The following is a 26834-nucleotide window of genomic DNA, read 5'->3' on the forward strand; positions in this document are numbered from 1 at the left end:
CTGGGACACGGCATAAAACACTGAGTCACAACAACTTCTACCAAAATAATGACATCATGCATTGCAGAGCAATGACACATTTAACATAACAGCACCAGGCTCCAGTGGTGGAAAGTAACTAAGTACATTTACTCAAGTACTGTACAAATTAGATTTTTTTCCCCCAACGTTAGTGGAGTATATTCCAATATTCAGTACTTTTATTTCTACTTCTACTCTACTTGTTACTCTACTACTATACATCTCAAGAGGCAAATATTGTACTTTAGTTAGGCTACTAGTTATTTTGTAGATTTCGATCATTATTACAAAACAATAAACATACATTACCTACCTGAGCCCTAAATACATTTCAGCCATTTGAAAAGATTTTCAAAAGATTTTAATACATTTTATAAATTTGAAAATGCATGTGCAATGGGACATTCTGCTTGGTACTTTAAGTACATTTTTATACCCGTACTTTTGTACTTCTACATTGTAGTATTGATACATTTACTTAAGTAAAACATGTGAGTACTTAATTCTTCCACCCCTGCTAATTGTACATGACAGTAATGAGGTCCCATGCAGTCTGCAGGGCAAACCTTCATTTCCAGGAAAAGGTATGGAAAATTGGTTTGAAGCCAAATTTATACTTCATACGTAGTCAGAAGAACTGCGTATCCTTAGACACAGTGCATTTGAGTCTTTAACCTTGACAATTGCAGCCTCATACAATAAAGGGCCCATGACCATGTCTTGCACACGTGTTGCACGTCAATGCTAATGAAGCATGAAAATCATTTTACTTTCCTGTTTGGTCCTTATAACCAGGTATTGATTTGATTTCTCTTAATTTTCCACCATGTTTGACTCAAACACAAGAAGTTGGGGAAATTGCAAAGCGCAGATACTGCTGTGGATGCATTTTCTATCTGGACTGTTTTGTGAATGCTGTATAATAGCCTACAGTAGCCTATATGCTATTCTGTGCTTGAACTTTGAATAACGCCAACTTTGGATATGCGACAACTTTGATATGCGACAATAAATGATTTCGGTGACCAATATTTCTCACCGAAATACTTTATTGTTTTAGAAAATCCTATCATAGGCTCATAAGTACCTGTTCCTCCATGTCATTGATGATCAACAGTGAGGCGTGACTCAATGAACAGTTTGCCTTGGCGTCATCAAAACTATGCAGCTCTTTGGAGAAGAAGTAGCACTTGTCTCTGTAGTTGACCCATTCAGGAGGGCAACCTGCAATGTAGAGCGGTTATTAAACACTTAAAGATCATCTTGGGCAGTTTGTTACCGTTATTAGATTCATTGATCGATCCATGGTATACTTTATTAGTCAGACATGTAAACAGCATGTGGTACAGTCTGACATGAAGGCTAAAAGGATAACACGAAAAGCCCAGGGGGTTTGGTTCCATTGTGGTCCTAACATGTATTCAATTCATCAAGAGAGCATTACAAATTATCGAATAACATGACACAATACATGTCATCTGCAAATACAACAGATTTCATGTACAAAAGCAGAAAAAGGAAAAACGTCAGCAGTGAATTACAGAAAATATCATGTAACAGTAATTAGCCTATGTGAATGAGGATGAAGGAGGGGGCGGGGCTCACCTGGCGCCGACAGTGTGGGGGCAGGGGGCTGGCTTTGAAGAGACACGGGGCGCAGCGGCGGCGGCGGTGGTCGGGCAGGGATCCCCGGTAGTCCGGGTGGTCCGGGCGCCCCCACGGGCCCCAGGGGCCCCCTCGGCCCCAGCTCGCCGGCGGGACCCAACGGTCCTCGGGCGCCTGACGGGCCCTGTGCGCCCTGAGGGCCGGACTGTCCATCCCTCCCGGGCAGCCCGGCTGTGCCTGGCTCTCCTTTGGAACCGGGGGGGCCCGCCCTGCCCCCTGACCCTCGGGAGCCCTTGGATCCGGGGCCGCCCCGGGAGCCCGGCTGGCCTTTTATCCCCGTCCCGCCCGGGGGTCCCAGAGCTCCCTTTTCTCCTCTGAGTCCTGGCAGCCCGGGCCCGCCCTTGTCCCCTTTCTCCCCCTTCTGTCCAGTTTGACCGATGAGTCCCTGGGGTCCTTTGTCCCCTCGAGGGCCCCTGAGACCAGGCGGACCTAAAACATGAAAACGCGTGAAGTGAAAAGAAAAAAGTGACAAGATCATTTAAGTATCATAATTATCGTCGCTGTCGGGCAGTAAGCGCTTATGTCCATATTTGTTTTTGTAAATTAATGCCCCATACTACAGCATCACTCAAAAGCAGCAGATCTACAAGCTTGAATTTACACCCTGAAAAGTTTTGGACATTTTCCACCCGACAGAGACGATATTATACAGTATGACGCTCTGTTCCATTTAGTGTACAGTGGTTCTCACTTCTAAGTTCTCAAACGTTTAAATTTCAAGGACCCCCATAACTCTGAGAGTGTAAAACAAATGGAACTCTCAGAGTTACACACCTTTACGGGGACATTTGAAACCCACCCACAAGGACACTTTGAGACCCACTGGTGTAGCAGTGTTTCCAGCGAGCACCCTGACTTTATTTGACCAGAATGGAACAGACTCAGAGCCTTCATTAGTATCATCAGTAACACCTGTGAAGGAAGTCAGCCTATTGATTGGGTTGGTATACCGAACCCCCTCCTAGACTCTGCAGTGGTGGACAGGAACTTTACCCCTGCTCCACCCAAACACCAGGAGTCACTAGTATAGACCATATTCACATGGCGGCCATCTTGCCATGGCTGGGTGGCAAAATGCCAACATGGCCGCCGTGTGAATATGGTCTATACACAGTATGCTTCTTACCTTGCAGAATAGTGAAGTTGGTAATCAGCTGCGAGTGCTTCGAGTCCACCATCTTCATCTCCTCCATTACGATGGAGAGGCTGGTGACCTCCTTGTCCAGGCGCGCCGACAGCTCCTCCTGCTGGGCGCGCTGCGCCGCGGCGTCCGTCCCCGCGTCCGCCACGCTGTTGTTGAGGTTCAGCAGGAACTCCGAGTGGCGGCCAACCGTCTCGGCGCACGTGCGCAGGTCGTTCAGGTTGAGGTTGATGGCGCCCAGCAGCTGCGTGGTGAAGCTGATGTTGCCCGTCACGCGGTCCACGCTCCGCTCCGACTCCTCCAGACGCACCTCCAGGCTCTCGAAGCGGCCGGCCGTGAGGTTGTCGTGGCTCCGCCGCTGCTCGGTGAGCTCCTGCAGGCTCTGGTCGTGGAGCTCCGCGGCGCCGCTGGCGTTCTGCAGCTGGCCGGCCAGCGAGGCCAGCTGCGAGCCCATGTCGTCCAGGCTGTCGTTGTTGAGCTTGGCGAGCGCCGAGGCGTTGGCCGCGACCGCCTGCAGGTTCTCCACCTTGTCGTGGAGCCACTGGGTGTCGGAGCGCATCTGCCGCGATGTCTGCTCCAGGCCCTGGAAGTCGTTGCGGATCTTCTGGATGGCCTGGCTGGTGTCGTCCACCGAGCGCTGCAGGATGGCGATGAGGCCCCGCTGCTGGGCCTGCGTGAGGTTCAGGCTGCCGATGCTGAGCAGGGCCGCATTCTGGAGCTTCACCTGCAGGGTTGGGTTTGGACGGCACGTTTTGATTTAGTTTAGTAGTCATAGTCTTTTGAATAAAACTGAATAAAAAAAGTTTTAGACTTATTTTAGTCATCTGAAATGTTTTCGATTTAGTCGACTAAATATCATACGGTTTTAGTCAACCAAATCTACAGTTGATTTTGTCGAAAAAAAAATATTTTAGCGGGCCTCTTGTCTTAATGTGTAAAATAGCAGCGCGACCCGTTGTGAGCATATCGGCTATTTTCAGAGCGCAACCAAACATTTCTCTTCTCCACTAGTCCCTCCCCCAACATTTAATCTAGTTTTTATTCGAAATTGTCCGTATATTTAGTCGTACCTTTAAGTCATCCTAGTTTTTAATTAGTTTCCGCCAGTGAAATGGCAGGCGACGGACATTTTGTCGCCACAGTTTCAGTCGACGGAATCTTCGCCGCCGCTCACCTGCGCCTGCAGCTCCGTCTGCAGCCGGGCCGTGTCGTCCTGCAGGCCCTCCATGTTGCTGCCGTAGGAGCGCAGCGTGCCGTTGACGGCGCCCAGCGTGGCCTGGTTGGCATTCAGCAGGCCCTGGATGGAGCCCTGGCTGCTCTGGAGGTCCGTGCCCGCGCTGCGCAGCTGGTTCAGGGCGGCGCGGTTGCTGCTGCTGCGCTCCGCCACCTCGGACAGCTGCCGCTGCAGCGCCCGCATGTTGCTCTTGAACACCTGGATCTCCGTGGTGGCGTTCTCCGACCTCTGCCCCGTTTGGTCATCTGAACACACACACACACACACATTTGCTGTAATATTACGGCAGTGGTTCTCAAAACCAACTGTCCGGGAACCACCGGTGGTCCTCGAAGGGGGTTCCAGGTGGTCCCCAGCTAAATGACGGGAGAGTTGGTAACCAAATGGACCTTTAACTCTTGAGAGTGTAAAATGAAACATTCTCAAGAGTAAAATGATTGTTAAACATCTGCATTACTTAATTTACAAGAAGTCTACACAATTAGAGCTCCATGTTTGCCTGTTATCTTTCCTATGGTACCACATCAATACAGCATGGAATTGTGGACAAAATCTAATCCAACAATATCAAAATATAGTTTAGTTTTGGTTCTGCAAATGGTGGTTGTCTTTATCATATACAGGTATTTATCTGTTGGGAATAGAGGTAAATAAACATTTTATTTCATTCTAATTCTAGCCTTGATTTTAATAACCACCTTAGACAGGAGAAAAAAGCAATATAGTCAAATGACATCTATGTTGTGTAAATCATACCAAGCTTTTTCAAGTGCGACTCGACAGTGACTATCTTCCCTCCGTAGTTTGCCATCCCTTCGGTGACATTGTCAACTCTTTGCACCACTGTTGCAAAAAAGACAAAGCACAAAACGAGACAGTTAAAGTTAAAGTCTGAACTTCACATCGTCTCCATTATTAACAGACATATGTCGAGGAGAGAATAGCCTGCAACCAGAGACAGCATATATGAAAGGGATCAGAGAGGAGACCAATGAACGTCACTGAAAGATGACCTATAATACGCTTTTTAAAATCAGCTGGGGATGTAATAACGGTGAACTTGATTATAGCAATCTCTAGGATCAAGGCAGTGAGGCACAACCTGTGTGTGTGTGTGTGTGTGTGTGTGTGTGTGTGTGTGTGTGTGTGTGTGTGTGTGTGTGTGTGTGTGTGTGTGTGTGCACAAAAGAGAGTGGCAAAGGAAATATAAATGGAAAGAAAGCTAAAAGGACGGGTGCTCTTATCATCATATATTATAATTTAATTCTGACGAATCACAATTTGCGTCCTCACATTTGTCTTCAATGTATGTGCACAAACCCGGAAAGTTGGGCAACAAGAAAAAAAGACAGAAGGAAAGAAGGAAAGAAAGAACAAAAGAACAAAAGAACGAAAGAAAGAAAGAAAGATGGCAAGAGATCATACAGTAAAGCATTCTGATTCAGTGTAGAAGTGGGTGGTCAGTGACAAAGATCCAGGCTGTACAGGGATAGAAGGAGCAGATGAGGAGACAGTGGTCAGGCCCGGGGGACAGGAAGTGACCCAAGGGGGGGGGGGGGTCTTCGGTAAATAGGGGGATCAAAGACAACCCCGAGGGAGGGCCAGTGCTGTGGCAAGGAGGCTCTGCACACCCCCACGGGCCACGGGACCCTTCATTTCCTCTGGAATGTGTCTGGGATTCCAGAGAATGATGCCATTACCACCACCGCCACCACTACCAGCGCCATGAGCTCTGCCAGGGGGACAGGACACATCCTTCACCACCAGTAACCACAGAGTACCAGAGTAACCTCTGCTCTGCAGCACCAAACGTCAAACGTTTGACTAGCGCATTGCCGCACGAATTACCTCGGAAGCGCCTTTCTCAAACCCAATATGTAAAAGGGGGGACCGCTAATTAAGTGACAGAGCTCGCGTCGTTTAAAGCAGACTTGCTTGAGGGGCCTTGAGCCATCAGTTAGATATTTCAGCTCATTTACTATTCATTGCAATAGGTTTGGCGGTGTAACTCTGCTCCTTACCACCTGCGCAAGCATGACACAAAATTTGAGATCACAAACCCCCAGAAGCATAACAACATTAAACCTTTTAAGTTAAAATATCACATATCATACAATCCAAAAAACTTTGAGTTGCTTTGCAATGACCCCACACCAACTGAAGATTTGTCGGAATGTTCCACGGTGGTCCTGCTGCACTAGATGCGAGTCCATTAAAATGAGAATAGGTTTCAGTCTGGTTTTGTTTCGCAACTTATACAGAGATTTAGCTCTTAATAAAGTGTGTCAAATTTTGCAGGTATGGTGCATGAGGTACATAGTTAGTTAAAAGTTAATTTAACTTGATACTAACTAGCAATTAGCAAAGATAGACTGAATGAAACAAGAAGGGAAATAAAAGACAAGATCCAAAACAGTCACAAAAATCAGAGCAGACTTCTCACTGTCAACAAACAAAACGGAAAAAATGAAATATCGGCAAACCCCAAACGTTAATAACAAGCTTTAATGATTTGCATGTGTGTTAAGCCTGTAATCATGCAAAAAGTTTGCGAAAAAGGACTTGTTTGATCCACACAAGCATTATAAATCTACTTGACTTACAGTAGCATGACATTTAAATCAGGAAGGATTTGCTTTAAGTGAGAACCGGTCAAAGTCATTTGACAACAAGTCAGACTATCTTTTAGAAATCACTGGGCATGGATGAAGTTGCATGCATGGCACGTTGAACTAAATGTTACCACATGCGGAGAGAAAGCTTTGTAACATGTTCAATTCCTGTGTGTGAAGCAGGACCTATGCAGAACGAGCAGCCAGGCGAGGTTCAACTCAAAAAGGTTAATAACCAACAGGTATGACAAAGATAAACAAGAACTCAAACTGGGGGCAGAGAGAAGGCTTGAACATTACTACAAAATAAGATGCACACAGAGTTACAGAAGTAAGCGCAAATTACCTAAACTAAACCTGGAAATGAGTGTCCAAGTTGACAAACATTGTGTCAAGTCCAAAGGTTGCGGAACAGGCCTTGACAATCTGTGTGCAGTGCAAGAAACGAGACTTCAAGACAACAATGAATACCCCCCCATTCTTAGACTGCAGTATAATGCAGATCTGAAATAGAAAGGTCGTAAAATTCTACTGGAAAAAGAAATGGCCTCCTAATCCAGTTGTTGTTTTAGTTGTTTGTGGAATCTTGAGCATGGGAAAAACAAATGTAATTTCAACCAACATGCTGCTTATTTATTTTGTTCACCGTTGTGGACACACACTGTGTGGGTAAACACACGTGCACACACCCACAATGTCTAGACAAAAAATAAAAATAAGGAAAGCAAACAATAAAAAATAATATGTGATCACTTAACTAGTTCTGGTTGCAAGAGCACATGGCCAGCCGTAGAGGAAACGTTCCACATAGGAAACTGAGTAATTTGTAGACAGACACCAGACAAAAACATTCCACCACTACAAAAGATCCACAGTCCACAGACCAAACCATACACCTATGGCACATTGTGTCTCTCATGGACACTCATGCAGTGTATGAATGCATGGATGCAGATACTACACTATTCCTAAGGTGTCCTTTATATATAGTTTCATCATCAGTTTAAATTCAAAGAAAGAGAGACAATTAGTATTGATTAATTTCCTAACCTTGTCAAGGGAATGCTAGCCTCGGAAACCCAGACGTTTTATTTAAGGGAACGCTAACATTGGACCAAATGGACACTTACAGGGGTGTATCTCTGAGAGTGTACAAATGGAACCAAGTGGACAGGGGTTCCAGTGGAACCGTTCCACTGCGCCTCAAGCCAAATTCAGGTCAGTGAACCTGAAGGTTGCTGCCTTCAGGAAGGAGATATGGTGTTCCAGCATACAATAAGGTCAGACTGAAGAGGTCTTTTGTCCATCAGGACTAGACTGAGCAGTGGACATTGCTCTCTGCCCTTGTGCTTCTATGTATGTAACTGTATTTAAAAATAAAATAAAAATTGTCCTGTGTTATGTGAAATGTTTATATGTGTTGCATACAAGGCTGCTGGGTCGCAAAACAAATTTCAGGGCAACCTGACAATGAAACAATCAGAACTGCAGACTCACTCCCAATCTTCCGCCGTAGTCTGAAAACCCACCTCTTCAGACTCCATCTTAAATGGTAAATAGTGCATTTATATAGCGCCTTTATCCAAGGCGCTTTACAGAGATTGTGCAGTACATTCACCCATTCACACACACATGCACACACCAATGCCGGAGGAAACCATGCAAGGCACCAACCTGCACATCGGGAGCAATTAGGGGTTCAGAGTCTTGCTCAAGGACACTTTGACACTAACTCTGGGGGAGCACGGGTTTGAACTGAGAACCTTGCGGTTCCCATCCGGTCACTCTACCTGAGCCACTGCCGCCCCATCTTAGCCCATAGCACTTGCCCTAGCCTCAACGACCTTACAGGCGTATGCATAGGCTCAACTTATGTAACTTAAATAGTGTAGAAGACATAGCACTCTATAGTGTCTACGCATAGTTTCATTAGATATTCCAGGTTCTTAGCTGGATGATTCATGATGACAATTTTTTATGTATTTGATGTTTATGGTCTTGCTTACTGTAAATCGCTCTGGATTACCAGTGTCTGCTAAATTCCTAAATTGTTTCGATGTCAATACAAAGTGACAACTTGTCACTCTTTTTTCCTGCACCATGTGAATAAAATGGCTTTAATTGTCCGAGTCTGGGACCAAATGAACCCTGAACGTGGTCCATGTGTGTGACCCTCTCCATTACACTCTTCAGCATCTGTTAATCACTTCTCTCAACATGAATGAGAAAGGACAGTGTCCACTGTCCAGCTGATGAGAATATACAATTAAGGCATTTAGCAGACACTCTTAATCCAGAGCGATTTACAGTAAGCAATATACAGTAGGACAACACAATATGAAAATGCATATAAATAATCATCTATAAGTAAGACAGTAAGATAGAGAGGTTGTTGTTCCATTAAGATGGGAAGCCAATTGACCAGTGGTTAAGGCGCATACCACATAATAGGTTCTAGGTCAGACTAAAGAGGTCCTTTGTCCACCAGTCAACTTTGAGGTTTAATTAGGAGTTGTAGCCATGGGGTAATCTAAGCGGTACTGTACTGTACATTGCTCTTGTCTTCATGTCTTTATGTATGTAATATTGTTTTGTTCTTTCTGCTATGTCAAATGTGTGTATATATGTTCTGCATACATGGCTGCTGGGTTGCAAGACTAATTTCAGTGTGAACTGACAATAAAGTACTATATCATATCATATCATATCAATGTAGCATGACAGCGAGTCGTGGGTTCGATTCCCGAGACTGAAGAGTCGACAACCTTTGTTGCGTGCAGCATATTTCTCCCTGTTGCCCTGTCACTCAGACTATCGAAATAAAGGCAGAAAAGCCTAAAAGATATCTTACGGGGGGGGGGAAAAAAGAAAAAAAAGAAAAGATGCAGACAGTGACCTTGTGGTTAGAGTTCCTGCCCTGAAACTGGGAGGCAGGGGGTTCGATCGCCGGCCGGGTCAAACCAAAGACTGTAAAAATGGGACCCAATGCCTCTCTGCTTGGCACTCAGCATCAATGGGTTGGATTGGGGGGGTCAAATCAACTAATCAAATGATTCCAGAGTGCTCACCACTCCTTGGCTGCGGCTCACCGCTCCAAGAGATGGGTCAAATGCGGAGATCAAATTTCACTGCTTTAACGTGTGTGACAAATCGTATGATTTTGACTTTGACTTTGATTAAAGGTTTCCAAAGGGAAGCCACGCTTCAAAGCCAAAAGAGACACACAGAGGATGTTGTAGGTTAAGTGACAGTGGGACAGAGAGCGATGTGCACGTTAAGTGAACGGAGCACATTGGCTCTCACTACATAACCATCTGGATCATCTGAGAGCACGTTCGGGGCTGAGCTGTGGTTCCCCAGACAGGCCAGCTCTTCACCGCCAGTTAAAATCCCAATTTTCAGTGGGTTCTGCAAGAGTTGCACTGAGTTCACTCCTCGCTCATCTGGGTTTCATTATGGCCTGCAGAGAAAACACGCAGCGCTGAACAAGAGGCATCGACAGAGTCCAGAGTGCAGCCGTAAGGGACATCACTCTTAATGTAGCCGAGGTTTGCAGATAACCCAACTCAACATGCTATGTACTTTGCCACTTTCATTCGATGAAAATCTGGGGAGGGGGAACATGTGTATAAATATATGGTATGGTCGCATATGGGAGTGTTTATCACAAATTACAGCAGGAACATTCAAGAGTTCATCCCTGGGTTCAGAACGACGACGGCGGGACCATTTCCCGACCTGGAAAAAATGTGAACTAGCCAACCAGGAAGTTCAGATCCACGGAAAGCCGCAGCACCATTCCCTTCCCGGAGGTGAGAGCTTTAGGGGTGTTGGTAAAATAAACTCACAGAAGGCTCTGGGGGTAGAGTAGGCAGTGGTGGGGAAAGTACTAAAATTAGTTTACTTAATTAAAAGTACCAATACTGCAATGTAGAAACACTCTGTACAAGTAAAAGTCCAGTATTCAGAGGAGTCGGGGGGGGGGGGGTAGATTGTAGGTTTGCTGTCGGATGCATGGACAGCTCATCATTTCCATTTCTTGATCCTTTTGACCTTGATTAACAACAACGAGGCATTGCATAACACCATTCATGTTGTGCTTGGGCAGGCAGAAGGGGGCACTTGAGGGATAAATGCAATCACTCACTCTCTGTAATTTTTTTATTTCGAACACCCTTTGTAGCACGCACGAACACGCACGGCACGCACACACAACCACACAGAGCTCCAGTACAAACAGAATTGAGGGGCCGTGAAAAAAACCGGTGTGTTCTTATTTCCTGGCAGGCCGTGGAGACCCCCGCGAAATGCTTGGACTCACACTCTCTCAACAAGTGGTTCAAATTGCGTGGAACGTTTTAAATGATGTTGCCTCATCGAGGTGATGTTGAGTAATGTTAGAAGTCCTTGGACCTCTCCCACAGTGTAGTGAAAAAACTGCCACCCTGCTTTCTATAGCGTTTAAGTGAGGTACTTGAGACATTCAGAAAATTGTACATTTGTGCTGTGTATAGTAGGGGGTCAACGAACTGAAGTGAACTCCACAGCTTCAATATATGCAAGTCAGTTTATATGAAAAGAAATGCAGTGGTGGAGTAAAAGTATTAAAAAAGATACATTCTGTTACTGTACAAGTATAGTCTCGCGTGGCCAGACTCGTGGCCTCTCGCAATTTTGCTGTATGTATGCTTCCGTCATACAGTCTGGAGCACAGAATCTCTGATCATGAGTACAATATAAAGCGGAAGTGAAGCCTCCTCCCCACTTCCGTTTCATCTTTACAGTCGTGCAAATGTATCCTAATATAAATGGAAATCATCGAAGCATAAATAGCTTGCTGCTTAGCAGACATGAAAAAACGAAAAAACAAGCTCTATACCTTTGTACCCGAGTACAGCAACAGCAATGGTGAGCAGCGTACACAGCCCGTACAGCAGGGATATGGAGGTCTTCAGTGCCCACTCATTCTTACACTTGCAGGTGTACTGCGTGCCTTCCTGGATTCCTGTGGAAAAGATGGAAACAATTTAGCTATTTAATTGACCCATATTAACCTGCTTCTTTTGATGCTCTTGTGTGACGCTGTAGTATGATGATCAAGTAAAGTAGGGCATTAATAAAATAAAATAAAACACAACCAGTTAAAATGTGGAGATAAGAGGTTTCTGGCCTGTGGGCATTGAGCCTCGGCTAGTCTGGTGAACCAGGGTGTAAGGCGGATACTGGCCGTGGTTGACCAACCAGGGTCTATCCAGGTCTCCAGACCTCTACATCTGAACAAACAGGCCCAGAGCCCACATTAACATTAAAGGGCCCAGCAGCAGTGAGTTCCCTCAGGGCTCCGGGGGTGGTAAAGGGGGCAAGGGACACGAAAACAAACTCCCCCACCCCACCCCCCGTCATGGTCTTGTTTACCTTTGGCGACATGCTTATTTTCCTGAAGCACAGAGGCAGTCTTCACTCAACACAATGTCTTTTCTGTTTCTTTACCTCATGTCTCTCTCTATCTCGCGCACACGCACACACAGTTCCTTGCAATGAAACAAACAGGCCTTTGCGTCCAAGGTTTTTACATGAGAAACACAAAGGCCATGCATGACAAATTCAATTTGTCCAGGTTGTGAATCTGCACCTAACGGTTTGTTTTGTTTCCTTGCAATATCTGCTGGGTACAACTGATTCAAAACACAGCTCTCGCCAAAAAAAAAGACCCAGCCAGTCAGTGGGGACACTTCCAGGGCATGGCACCTTCCCTTTTTTTCTTTCAGGAATATTTCTTTCCAGGAACATGTTTCCCCACAGATGAGTGGTGAGATCTGATGGGAACACAGCTGTATTTCATTTCCAATTCAGGAAGTGTGTGTGTGGGGGGGGAGAGGGTCTTTGGTTTTTGTGTATACCTGGAATGAGATGACAGATGAGACTATGGCCAGCTAAGACCAAGAGGGAGAAGAGCTCTTCTACATGGAAGTCTACCACAAAGGAAACCCATACCTGGAATGAGATAAGACCAGCGCAAAAATAGAAAGTACTCATTATGCAGAATGTCCCATTTCAGAAGTTTGTCGAATGTATAAAATGTATTAAAAAGAAATCTTTTGAAAAAAGCAGATCTACAAGCTTACAATGTGTCGCATCACAACGCCATTGTCAAATGGCTAAAATGTATAGTGGAAGTCGTTAATGTTTTTTTGTTATAATAATCTACAAAGTAACTAGTAACTAAAGTTTAGTAAAAAGTGCAATCATTGCCTCTGGGACGTAGTGGAGTAGAAGTGAAAGTATTGAAAATTGGAAAAACTCCAGTGAAGTAAAAAAAAAAGACCTTGAAATTATACTTAGGTACAGTCATTGAGTAAAAGTACTTCTACATGGAACAGATATCAGATTATCCAGGTTAAGTCTATAACTGACTGCAGCAGGAACGACATACAGACCTACACGGTCTTTTGCTGCTTTTGCTTTGGTTTTATTAGGTGGCAGAGCTTTCAGAAAGCGTGTAGCTAAAGGGCAGTTGATACGTTTGGGGGGAATACAGCAGTTAAAAATGCACCGCTGATGATCAGTTACTCAGCCCGAAGGCAGCACTGATGTTTGGGCCGCACTGGGAGCTTTGGCCCAGGATGCTGGGGTTAACAACCCAACTGGTTCTATGTGCAGTCAGGGAGATGTTAATGAGTGCAGCGTGTCAGGAGTTTAACACCAACTCCAGCTGGAACAGAACAGACAGCTCACTGCCCGGCCAACCCAGCAGACCCACCTCACGCTTACCGGAAAGAGGGCTAATGAGGCTACGGGTGGGCAGTCACCACTGTTAGGAAAGAGTACTCACTTTTCGTTTTGCTTAAGTAAAAGTATAGCAATACTCGAAGAGTCTCACAGTCTCAAAATCACTGGCAATAGATAAAAACTTCTTTTACAATCAGGTACATGAACGAAGTCAGCGAACTAGCATACTCACATATTTGCTGCTCTTAGCCAATACTTTTGGGCCAAATTTCAGTTCGATCTGTTAATCTTTTTGTGGTTAAAGCTGCACTCACTTTGGTCGCCCAAAAAAAAGCCAATGTAAATCCCCATAAATTTCAGCAAAAATTGCTCCATTCCAGGACATCTTTAGATAAAGACAAAGTACCAGAATTATTTATGACAGTCTCGATTCCGCGGTGCCAAAATATATCTCATCTTTTCTCTGGCATGTCATTGTTTGTGAGGGTAAAAAAAGGAGAGAAGAGAAGAGAGTAGAAAAGCTTAAGAGAAAAAGAAAAGAAACAGACCGTTTAGAGAGGGGTGGAGAGAGAGAGAGGGGGGGGGGGGGGGTGGAGAGAGAGAGAGAGAAGGGGGCTTAAGCGAAATATATTACATTATTTATGGACGCAAACTAAAGAAAAAAAGCATATACTGTAGGTACAAAGAGACTCTGAGGAAGTCGAACCATCAGTCACCCCTGCAAAATAATGAATACGTGCAGCGGTGCGCCGGCGTCGACGGGAATGCTTGGTAGCTGAAGCACCCACTGACACACTAGGAACCCAAATAGCACCCACTGACACACTAGGAACCCAAATAGCACCCACTGACACACTAGGAACCCAAATAGCACCCACTGACACACTAGGAACCCAAATAGCACCCACTGACACACTAGGAACCCAAATAGCACCCACTGACACACTAGGAACCCAAATAGCACCCACTGACACACTAGGAACCCAAATAGCACCCACTGACACACTAGGAACCCAAATAGCACCCACTGACACACTAGGAACCCAAATAGCACCCACTGACACACTAGGAACCCAAATAGCACCCACTGACACACTAGGAACCCAAATAGCACCCACTGACACACTAGGAACCCAAATAGCACCCACTGACACACTAGGAACCCAAATAGCACCCACTGACACACTAGGAACCCAAATAGCACCCACTGACACACTAGGAACCCAAATAGCACCCACTGACACACTAGGAACCCAAATAGCACCCACTGACACACTAGGAACCCAAATAGCACCCACTGACACACTAGGAACCCAAATAGCACCCACTGACACACTAGGAACCCAAATAGCACCCACTGACACACTAGGAACCCAAATAGCACCCACTGACACACTAGGAACCCAAATAGCACCCACTGACACACTAGGAACCCAAATAGCACCCACTGACACACTAGGAACCCAAATAGCACCCACTGACACACTAGGAACCCAAATAGCACCCACTGACACACTAGGAACCCAAATAGCACCCACTGACACACTAGGAACCCAAATAGCACCCACTGACACACTAGGAACCCAAATAGCACCCACTGACACACTAGGAACCCAAATAGCACCCACTGACACACTAGGAACCCAAATAGCACCCACTGACACACTAGGAACCCAAATAGCACCCACTGACACACTAGGAACCCAAATAGCACCCACTGACACACTAGGAACCCAAATAGCACCCACTGACACACTAGGAACCCAAATAGCACCCACTGACACACTAGGAACCCAAATAGCACCCACTGACACACTAGGAACCCAAATAGCACCCACTGACACACTAGGAACCCAAATAGCACCCACTGACACACTAGGAACCCAAATAGCACCCACTGACACACTAGGAACCCAAATAGCACCCACTGACACACTAGGAACCCAAATAGCACCCACTGACACACTAGGAACCCAAATAGCACCCACTGACACACTAGGAACCCAAATAGCACCCACTGACACACTAGGAACCCAAATAGCACCCACTGACACACTAGGAACCCAAATAGCACCCACTGACACACTAGGAACCCAAATAGCACCCACTGACACACTAGGAACCCAAATAGCACCCACTGACACACTAGGAACCCAAATAGCACCCACTGACACACTAGGAACCCAAATAGCACCCACTGACACACTAGGAACCCAAATAGCACCCACTGACACACTAGGAACCCAAATAGCACCCACTGACACACTAGGAACCCAAATAGCACCCACTGACACACTAGGAACCCAAATAGCACCCACTGACACACTAGGAACCCAAATAGCACCCACTGACACACTAGGAACCCAAATAGCACCCACTGACTGCTTCCCTACCCCTGGTCATTTTGTCAAGTATAGGCACACAACCGTTACGGGTTGCCTGTTCCCAGAACAGGTATTCAAATGCTAATATGGTGGCTTTTGTTTCACTGCTGCGCCTCGGGCTGTTTACATTCACTGCACCGGTGCACATGTCCTGAATTTAGTGCAGGATGTTGTCCAAAACATTAAAGTGTGTCGGGATTTCATGGTAACTGTTCGTGACCTTATAACACTTGATCAGAAGGACTTGCACGGTCTACTTTTCATGATGTCGTGGAGTTCTTAAAAAGTGAGAAGGGCGAGACCGCCAGAGCTACTTTACCAGAGGCCACAAGACTGGCGAAACAAGTGCTGACTGTCCCTGTCACATCACGCAGTGCAGAAAGGTCCTTGTGCGATCCACAATGGGGCAAGCGAGACTCAATCACCTTGCTCTGATATACTGTCACAGGGATATGGTGACACTGATGACATTGGACATGTGTATCATAGCCAACGAGTTCATCAGCCGCTCAGCTGTAAGGAGAAACACCTTCCTCATGCACTGAATGGTACGTGAATAAGCGACCGCCACAATTACCCTACGATTGCTGAAACAATTAAATTCTTTACTGTTGACCATTGTCGATTGAAATGTTGAAACAAGATGCTGAAACAATTCAATGTGTTCGTTGTGAACTGCAAACACAGTGGTGCCACTGTGTTTCTTAACAAACTGTAAATAAAGCAGGTAATTACTACAGTACATACAGCAGTGGTTTTTAACCCTCTTCATATGAAAGACCCATAATTTATTCAGCATTTGAGCCACAGACCACCATTTGATGGCATTTATCCCCAAGACTTAGAATATTGTGTTGTCGTTGTATAAGATCTTGTCCACATTTCCAGCTGCTGTATTGATGTGGAAGCATAGGAGACATAACAGGCCAACATTGACCAAAATAACAATAATTGTTCCACAGTACATTCTCTAATTGTGTAGTCTTCTTGTAAATTAAGTAAGGCAGATGTTTAACTCTCAATAGTTAAGGATCTAATAAGGGTGCATTTGGTTACCAACTCTTCATCATTTACCTGGGACCACCTGGATTCCCTTACAGCATTGAACCTCAATGTAGCACATGGTTGATGATGATGATGATGCCCCAGATCCGGTACTACTAGCCAATCTAAGGAAGCCCCAGCGGCCTCTTTAAAACATCCTAACAAGGATCCACGCCTGCCAACAAAATACCCCCTTAAGACCCCCCTTAATACTTTAATGCTTAGTATGAGGTTTAAAGTACAGCAGCCTTGTGTTTCTAAAACAGAAAGATTGGGTATTGGGTAAGACTGATGTTATGCATCTTTCAGGACCTTTCACTGCTTTGTCTCAACCATTACTATATGGCTCTGGTCTCAGCCACCGCGGTAGATATTTTGACATTCCGTTATTTATTTTTATGTTGCCACTACTGTTGGAGCAGCCATAAACTACACAGGTTCATCCAGATGTTCTGGGTATCTTTGTAATGTTAGTGTTAGTAAAAAGCAGGTAAAAGAGTAACGTTTGAGGCAGACTAACATCAGTCACCTTTCCATTCACTGTAGTAGAAGGAGGTGCGGGGAAACCGCAGATGTGTCGTCTCCGCCTACAGGAAATACGTAGGCTGTTAGGGAATCGGTCCATACCTGCTATTGGGTTAAAATGATTGTGATGCTGTATAAATTAACACATTTTTCTGGGGACCCCAACCCCCCCCCATCAGAACCACTGGTCTAATCTAAATTGACGAGTAGGGAGACCACCTCCAAACCACCGCAGTTTTGTGGTACTCAGACTGTTTAAAATGCAGTTTTATTCACACAGACACAGAACAAGCTGTGGATTGCAGCTTTAACTGTGGGTGTCTGTGTCATAAGAGACCACGCTGGGAAAACCGCCACGGGAACGGACTGCGTTTTTTTCCTGCTGAGCATTCATAAGAGACCACTGACATGTTTAGAAGTGTCAGATCACGCATGCACTTCCACAACAAAGCGAGCGTGTCGGGCGCGTCAGTTCAAAGCCATCCAGTTGTCACTGCCTAAATATGCTGTCCAAACACAGTGACAGAGTTTGTAAATCTATTGCTAGCTTGAATCCACACCAAGATGCTGCGTGTGCAAGGAATCCGAGGATGATGGGAGCCGTTTCAGACAGGAGGCCCCTTTTCCCAGTTAATCACAGCACTTCAAAGTTGAGTTATAGTGTTTCAGTGTTGTGCTGCTGAAGACAAACTGATAATTCGGGGGTTGGCAGTCTCAAACACAAGAAGACACCTGGGAAATAAACATGGCCGACACAGCACAACAACGGATTGACCTCCTACACCATATCAGATGGTCATTCTGGAGCAGAGAGAGAGAGAGAGAGAGAGAGAAATGGAATGCTACAGTATTTAGCTCTAAACAGAGAATACACAGTGGCAGAATACCTGAGCAGTGTGACTGGGTGCAGTACTTTTTTAGACAGAACTTAGTTTAGACCAGTCATTAGTCTTACATCGACAACCTACTGTATCTCAAACCCTCACCCTAACCCTAACCTCCCACGGGGCAGCACACCTAAACCTAAACTTAACCCATGTCTAACCAATAACTAGTCTAAACTAAGTATGCACCCCGTGTGGACGGATCCAAAACTAATAAACGGGGTCCGCTCATAATTCTGACATCCCATTATTATAGGGTTAGTGTGAGTTGAGGTTAGGGTTATGGATACGATTAGTTATAATGTGTCCAGTCGGAATAATCGTCCGTAGGAATAATGGCATGGCACTAGGGATGCTCGAATGGGAAATTCTTGGCCAAAACCGAATACCGAATAATATAGGAAACAGTTGGCGAAAAACCGAATACCAAATAGCAGAATATGATTAATATTATATATATATATATTTTTTTTTTAATTACCAGTTGTTGTACCATTGCTGTCATGGCCATACCTTTGTTGGCCTTTGAGATACCGGATTATGGCAAAAGACATGATTATATTTTGGTCACGTCATCACAACAAAACGACAGTTTACAAAAGGTAACCCCGGTTCTTTGACTATTCAGTTTCGTCTCTAAAATCAACCGAACCGAATACCAACTATGCATATGCATTCTGCCATTATTCGGCCGAATAGTTTCGGTGGCTGAATATTCGGTGCATCCCTACATGGCACTGTACAGACTCAGTGAACACGCAGTCTCGCCATCGAGAAAGGCCGCCATAGGCATACTTGGCTCCCAAGAGAAGACAGACTGCACATAAAATGAGGTAAAAACTGAGCTACACTTCCTAATCACGTGTACACTGTACCAAGACATCAGAAACACATACTTTCCACAGAGTACAATCACCCAAGGAGATGAAAGAAGCAGCAGAAGTGAGCTGTTGTGACAGGAGAAGGATGTATAACAGAATTCAACCACCTTCAGGACTACTAATCATTGTGCATATCCCTGCACTGTTTACACCCAATTACCTTGGTATACGCATTCCCATTTAATTGTACATACATTGCTTTGTTTTCATTGTCTTGGTCCACTTTGGCAATGTAAATGTATGTTTTCTCATGACAATGAAGCGCTTTTGAATTTAATTGAACTGCAAGAGAGAGGTAGATAGAGCGGGAGACAGAGACACACAGAGAGAGAGAGAGAGAGTAGTCCAGAGGCAGTGACATCAGACGAGGCAGCTGTGTCCTGTTGGACCCCTGTGTCTCCACACACCCAGTGGGGTCCGTATATATGGCAGGGGTCATGACCCTTTCACTGTTTGTTCCCCAGTAGGCCACTTCCTGGATGTGCAGCCAAGGAGGACAAGACAAGAAAAGAGACAGATGCCGGACGGACTGGACTCTTCTCACTAATCCCAGTTAAAAGTCAAAAACATCAAAGGTGCACAGCACAGGTCTGTCTCTCTGTGAAGGCTCACATCAGGGACACGGCAGCAGGGACACCTGGCTGGACACGACGACGTCTGTCCACATTCCTCCGCTAGCTCGTTTACACTCATGACTGATGTCCAGATGGGCGTGAGTCAACTATAGTGTGTCTTTCACACTAGTCTCAAATGTCACGCAAGCCCAGGCTGTAACAACGTCCAGATGCATTGTTGCACACTATACACACTGACACATGGAAAAGATATCTCAGTTTATTGTAGGATGACTGACAGGCTTACAATGGCCTGCTAAGGCATGGAAATATATAAAGGAGTGGTTTTCAACCTTTTTTATATAAAGGTCAATTATTTATTCGGGATTTGAGCCACGGGTGACTATATGATGAGATTTAGCCTTGCAGACCCAAAACGAAATAATATTTGTTATGTAATGTTATCTTTATATGATTTTATCCACAATTCCCCCCCCCCCCCCCCCCCCCCCCCAAGGACCACTGGTTGAGAACCACTGGATGAAAGCAAAAATAAAATATCATCTTTGGGAACCACTGGTACAGTATACTATACAGAGTTCAAATGGTTATGACAGACATTGGCCTTTCTTGTTCACAGTGTAACAAACAGCAGCCTGCTGTGTCTGTGCTGCGGTGTACTGTATCTCAGTGCTCCTCCTGGCCCCTCTGCTCCTCGTTAAACACTGGACACTGATTCGTCATCTTTGGTCAACTCTCTCAAACACAGGGTCAACTCAAGTGATGCTCCGTCTCGCTGACCGCAGCCACGGAAAACAAACCGTCGTCCAGCATACACAGACCGCAGGGCTGACGGCGACAACAACACTCTGACTGGCTCTCGGCAAAACAACATCCATTCTGCTTCTAAAAACAAAGAACCACTCCAAGTCCGCACGCACGCGCACACGCACACGCACACACACTAAAAAGGACGACACTTCAGATGCTTTTCCGCCACTAAATATGTTTTCCTCGTGTGTGTGCGTGTGTGTGTGTGTGTGTGTGTGTGCACACGTGCGCATGCTTTTGGGACAAGGACAATGCCGCATTTTGTTCCTGTAAATAAGCAACTATACACAGACTGGAGATGACAGCCTAACAGAGTCCACCTTTTCTGCCGATGAGAAAGTGAACGAAATTCTTTCCCAACGACCCCCAGAATGCCGACTCAGTGTGTGCTCATTCAAACACATCTATTTACTGTAAATAGCGGTAGGGACGCTATAGTAACGGATGAGAACACAGCGCTGTGAGCTGAGGTCAGGCACACTGTGTTTTTGGACCGGTGCCTCGCCTAACACAGCACTCGGCTCGTTTTTCCAGGAATCAGAGTGCAGACCCCTCCAAGAGGGCAATCACAGGCTTGTCCCTGGCATTGAAGACAGAGGAGAGGAGTTCAACACAAACTATACTGTGTAAATCAAAGCCACCCACATACAATGGATTGCTGGCACCTTATACCGATTCCTGAGAGAGAGAGAGAGAGAGAGAGAGGGGGGGGGGGGGTGGGCGGTTGGTCCCCAAACAGAATCTCCGTCAACTGTCAAATCGAATTTTCGCAACTCACCCGTACTTAATACTTGTTTACAAATGTTTTAGAATAGAAGTGATGTTTTGGGCCATCTGTCCCTCATTACTCAAACAGAAATGAGAAGTTTAACAAGGTCTCAGATACACCATCACCCAAGCCAAGATCTTTCTTTCTTTTTTTACAGTTGCGCGCGCACACACACACACACACACACACACACACACACACACACACACACACACACACACACACACACACACACACACACACACACACACACACACACACACACACACACACACACACACACACACACACACACACACACACACACACACACACACACACACACACACACACACACACACACTTTCTCAGTGGCATGACAGAGCGAAGTGGCCTGGTCTGAATCATGTACTACATGCTCTGTGTGTGTAATCTGTGTATGCATCTTCTAAGTATGTGCGTGCGTTTGTGTGGTGGTGGTGTGGTGGCCATAAATCAAGCTTTGAACTGGTCAATTCAGACACCTACAGTATCACGCGGTAACAAGATACTACAGTGGGGGGACACGCAACAACAACAGGCCCGCCCCCGCTCAATCATGATTGGCGGACGGCTCCTCTCTATTCTGATTGGATGAAGGCTGGGCCACCTATAGCCAAAAACGAAACCTAATGTTTTTTGACCCCCAGGGGTTAACTGGGACAGGGAGGAACTCCTTATATGGCCAGCATACTCTATAGTAGGGAGGACTATTACAACAAAACAAAAAAATAAGTGATATTTGAATTAAGTGAAATCACTGAATATACCTTTAAGGGCAGGTGGGAGAGACGAGGGCCTGCGGTGAACTTTTGGCGAGGTTCGATATGAACCGTAAAACTAGGCGTCCATATTTGACACAGCCAATCCACAAGGCTCTCCAGCACGGCGGTGGTCCTGGCCGCATAGCTACCCACCCACTAATTACTGAGTGTGTAACAGCTTGGGGGGATGAGAATGTTGTACACAGGTTTCTTCTAGCCGGGGCGTGCACTCACTTTGTGCGCCTTTACCATGCCAATGACATAATCCTAAGAAGTAGAGGAAGTGTGTCCTTAAGGGTTCAGGGTTCATGGGTCATGGGGACAGCTCCGGGTGGGGGCGAGGGGGGGGTTGGTTTCATGAAAACAACACCATGTCTATTCTGCTCCATGTGTGGCCTGAGTTAAGGCTCCATACCCGTTATTATTACATGTGATGGAAACCATACGCCTCTTCCATCATCACAGGCAGCCATGACGCTCATGGTTATGAAGGGGGTAGAAACTAAGGAAAGGGGGAAGAAAGGAAAAGACAGGGCAACTACAAGGATGAAGAAATGAGGCGGGGGGGAACAGAAACGGGGTAAAGAAAGATCTGAGAGAGGCTAGAGATAAAGCAGGAATCAGATGTCACCAAATGAATAAATAAAAAGCCACGACCCTTGTCCTGCCAAGATGGGACAAGTGACAAAGGCCAGATCCGTCCACACGTCAACGGGGGAGACGCACTCCAAACCAAAAGCTCTCCTAATCCATCACTGGGAGGATGCCCTGGTGACACGCTGTTCCCTTTAAGAAATAAAAGACCCACAAGTAAGGCCAGGTTAAGCAGATGTCAAGCTCTGCTGCGCTATAATTTATTAAAGGGTATTTTTCCATCATAAAAAATGACACTAATCTAGCAGATCCTGTGCTGACTTGACTCCAGAGAAACATCTGGGGGTTTAGACTGGGTTTAGAGAGGATTACCCAAAATAGTTATCCTAAAAGAGTTTCGTTTCTGATGCAGGCAATAACTGCACTGCAAAGAGTGTTCATTTAACTCCCGGACTTACATTAAAATCAACAAAATGAGATAAAATGATGTATTGCTTGACAAATTACCTGGTCTAGAAATGCTGCTTTCCGTGAGTTAAAATAAGGGCAGGGCCGTTGTACCACCGGCTCCTTCCTTTGTATATTATTTTTGGGTGTATGAACATCTTCAGAGAGAGGTAAGTGGAGTCGGGGAGTATAGTGTATCAGTATCAGCATAGTGCCAGTCAGTGCTGGAATGGACTGAGCCAGCCAAACATACCCGCTCGTCAGCACTCGGCAGCAGCACGCCCAAACATAATGACTTCACACCACCGGATAGCCGAAGGTCGAGATATAAACACCTCAGAAATGGTTTTCAGATGAGCTGCCGTCAAGATGCAGGCGGGCGGCATCCACCCACACAGTGCTTCTGGGCGCTCAGCGGACCAGCTCTCTCCCCAATGCCTAGAGAGGCCCGGTTTGGGTCTGCACAGACTCACACAAACAGCTTGTCCTTCCAGAAAACTACATCAACAATGGAGTGAGGCGAGGGGAATGGACCCACTCAGCTTGGGGGATGTGGGGTTCATGGAGTGATTTGGGGGGTTTTAGTTACAAAGCAAAACACTGGGGCTTAAGGCCCGCAAACACTGCCGTCGTCCTTCGGAGGACGCGCGTGTGTGCGTGCGTGCCCATCACATCAGCATTCAGAATTTGATATAGTCACTTGATAGTCACTAAAGTCAGCCACTAGCTCCGGAGGAAACAAAACCATTATCAAAAAGACATAAAAAATGAAGGAGAGAAAGATCAAAAGGAGATTGACTCAGTCATAACTGCCAGGTGCAGAAAGGTCTCGTTTATGAACATATATAATCAGTTTGTGTGCCGCAGCCTCTGCCTCTGCTCACGGCTTCACGTTGTGCGCGTTCAGAGTATGGGTTTTATGCCGTTCAGACTATGGGTTTCATGGGTAAGTCTCCCATCGACTGGCAGGCAGCCAATGCTGAAGAAGTGTCCACTACCGGTCGCTACTAGAGGTAGTAGCAAATGTAGTCCAAGCACCAGGCAAAATTTGGGCAGGAACCCCTTTTGGTGTTTTAAGCATTATGTTTTAGCTATTGAAAAATAGCAGATCTACAAGCTCATAGCGCGGCACCGAGTGCCGCGCTACAAGCTTGTAGGTCTGCAAAAAAAAATTAAACGTGAAAATGTGCCTGAAATCTTTGAATATATATTGTTACAGAGCTAGTTTTTAACTCAAATCTTTGCTACAACATATTTTCAGATGGGGGTCGGCAGCCAATGTCATATACTGTATATTTGGGGTCCTTGACATGAATTTGTTTGAGAAACATGGTTTTTCAGAAAACTGTCAGGGTTTAGAAGGCATTTTTTTTATTTAGACACCAGCCCTAAATGGGTTAAAACATGATGACCCTGCCGTAACTGCCATTCAGCTGGATATTGGATATTTAACAGTATTTCATGGAACGATGAACTGGTGACACATTAGAATTGGGGTTATGTTATATTCAATGACATTCGACACATAAGAGAATCTGTCATTTGATTTCCTTTTAGTCAGGATAGTCAGTATAGTATTGAGGTTCATTGAGAAAAAGAAGGGTCTGAATGTCTCTCTCTCACTGTCACTATCATAAATAAAGCAACAAAAAAAGAGAAAAACACAAAACTAACTACATTAAGTAATTAAACTCATGCCAAACGTTAATGCGGGATTCCCGTCCTCTCTAGGGTGGCCATATGGTGACAACCCCTTTTTGTAGCTTAGTTTGAACCTAGGCCTGACAACACTATTGCAAAATCTTAACTCATCTCATTTTGCTTCCATCCTCCAGGGTCCTATCTATCTCCTACTGGCTGCTTCAGGTGCCAATCAAAATTACTCCACCACAACAAAGACCTCCCACCTCGAAGGGGACTAGCAGAAGCATTTCAAGAGAAACAAATAACAGCTTCATATCACTAGTTAGCAAAAAGAGCAGAAATAAAACAAACAAGATTACATTTTCTCTCTGATGTTAACAGCAGGGAAAATAAACTGAGAACTGGTATTTGAGGCATGACCTTCTCTGACTGTGGGAACGTCTGTGGCGGCTTTGATTTGAGAATGAATAATAACATGATCATCTTACGATCTCACCACTCTCTTTCTCTCGTGTCTCTCATTTGTGTGATATGTTTGCCACACAGTTGGAATGTGTTCTCTGTTCAGAATATCCTGCACTTTGTGGAGGAGATACTGTATGTGTAATGAAGAAACTAACTCATAATAACTTGAGATTGCAAGAGAATAGACTGAATATAGAACCCAACAAGACGACACCATTAACAACTAGATAAAATACCCCTCGGGGCACAGGTCAGGTTGTGGCCTCCTGGTGGCGCTATAATAGGCCAATGTGAAAAGGGTGCCATTTCTTCTTACGCCTTGGATGGCAATTGGATGATTTGAGGCATTTTGTTCCACAAATGTGTTTTGCAAAAAGGCCAATGTGAAAAGGGTGGGGTATATTCCTCAGCCTAGTAGGAAAGTCTGTGAAAGATTTCACGTAAATTGCACGCTGCCTTCATGATTTTTGTTCAAAACGGGCCAATCCTGCAAACTTTTTAAAGGCAATGTTAGCCGGACGGACAGACACACACACACACACACACACACACACACACACACACGGACGGAGTGAAAAACATACTATGCCTTCAGCCTGGTGAAGACAATGATGGACATTCATGAATGGACTGGAATATGATGCTTGATAATGTTACATATTATGAATCTTTCTCTCTCTGTCTGTCTGTCTCTCTCTCTCTCTCTCTGAGAAAAGAGGGGGAGCGAACATGGGTAGAAAACAAGCAATGACAATGAGTGAAGGAAGTGCTACAATTGACGAAGTTCACACAGCTGTCAGGAGACGAGGATACTGAGTCACCTGCCATTTTCATTCTGAAGGTACATTATGGCCATGCTGTCGAGGAAAAACTGCGTAAAGTGGCAACCAACAGGAAAATTACAAGGACAATAGCAGATCCAAATCTTCAGAGACTTTCCACATGCAAAAGCTTTTACCACAGCCAGGAATCTACTACGACTAGTCAAACCCGGAGTCAATTTTGGACTTTTATGCCCAGCCAAGTGACGCACAACGGAACCGAAAAGGCATTTCATTGATCCAGAGGAGGTCTGTCTAATCACCGAGTCCCTCTTCTTCTGACTGTATTCCCACAAACACACTCATACAACGGTAGAGGCTATGTGCAATAGAGGGATGAGGTCATGAATCCCAACAGAGGGACACTTACTTTCAGTGTGTCATAATGCAATTCAGCAATGCATCGTGATTCGGCCATGCACGATTCTGCATCGATGCAGCAACGTGACATAATCGATTCATGCCTGTACCCATTTTATATTTTATTTTACTTAATGTTAAGACATTTATGTCAAGGAGACTGGAGATTGATCGATTACACAACAGCAGTTTCTAAATAAAATATGTTGTAAATTAATATAGAAAAGTGTGATGCATCAATATGCGATCAAATCAAATCGTGACCCGATGAATCGTGAGGGCAGTGCCAATGCACACGTGTACATTAGACCAGGGTTCTTCCTCGTTTTTCAGGCCAAGGGGGACCCCTTAGCTGAGAGACAGATGAAGCAGGGACCCCAATAATTCAGTTGCAGATTAAGCTACTATTTATAGATTTCATAGATGGCTTCATTGACAATCAGTGTT

The 26834-nt window shown here is 45.3% G+C and overlaps 1 protein-coding gene across 2 annotated transcripts in view; it reads right to left on the reverse strand.

The window, feature by feature from the left end:
- Positions 1 to 26834, reverse strand: part of LOC308336218 (collectin-12-like) — a gene marked incomplete at its 5' end in the record, with an annotated part of 53179 nt that overhangs the window by 6790 nt on the left and 19555 nt on the right. For both annotated transcript variants that reach the window (XM_080793519.1, XM_080793518.1), the window contains 6 exons: positions 1109 to 1245; positions 1627 to 2115; positions 2813 to 3551; positions 4002 to 4306; positions 4818 to 4904; positions 11553 to 11678. In XM_080793519.1, the coding sequence (XP_080649645.1) occupies positions 1109 to 1245; positions 1627 to 2115; positions 2813 to 3551; positions 4002 to 4306; positions 4818 to 4904; positions 11553 to 11678 (1883 nt within the window). The remainder of the gene's footprint in view (positions 1 to 1108; positions 1246 to 1626; positions 2116 to 2812; positions 3552 to 4001; positions 4307 to 4817; positions 4905 to 11552; positions 11679 to 26834) is intronic.

Source organism: Protomyctophum bolini, assembly GCF_963924005.1.
Source record: "Protomyctophum bolini genome assembly, chromosome: 21".
Classification (NCBI taxonomy): Eukaryota; Metazoa; Chordata; class Actinopteri; order Myctophiformes; family Myctophidae; genus Protomyctophum; species Protomyctophum bolini.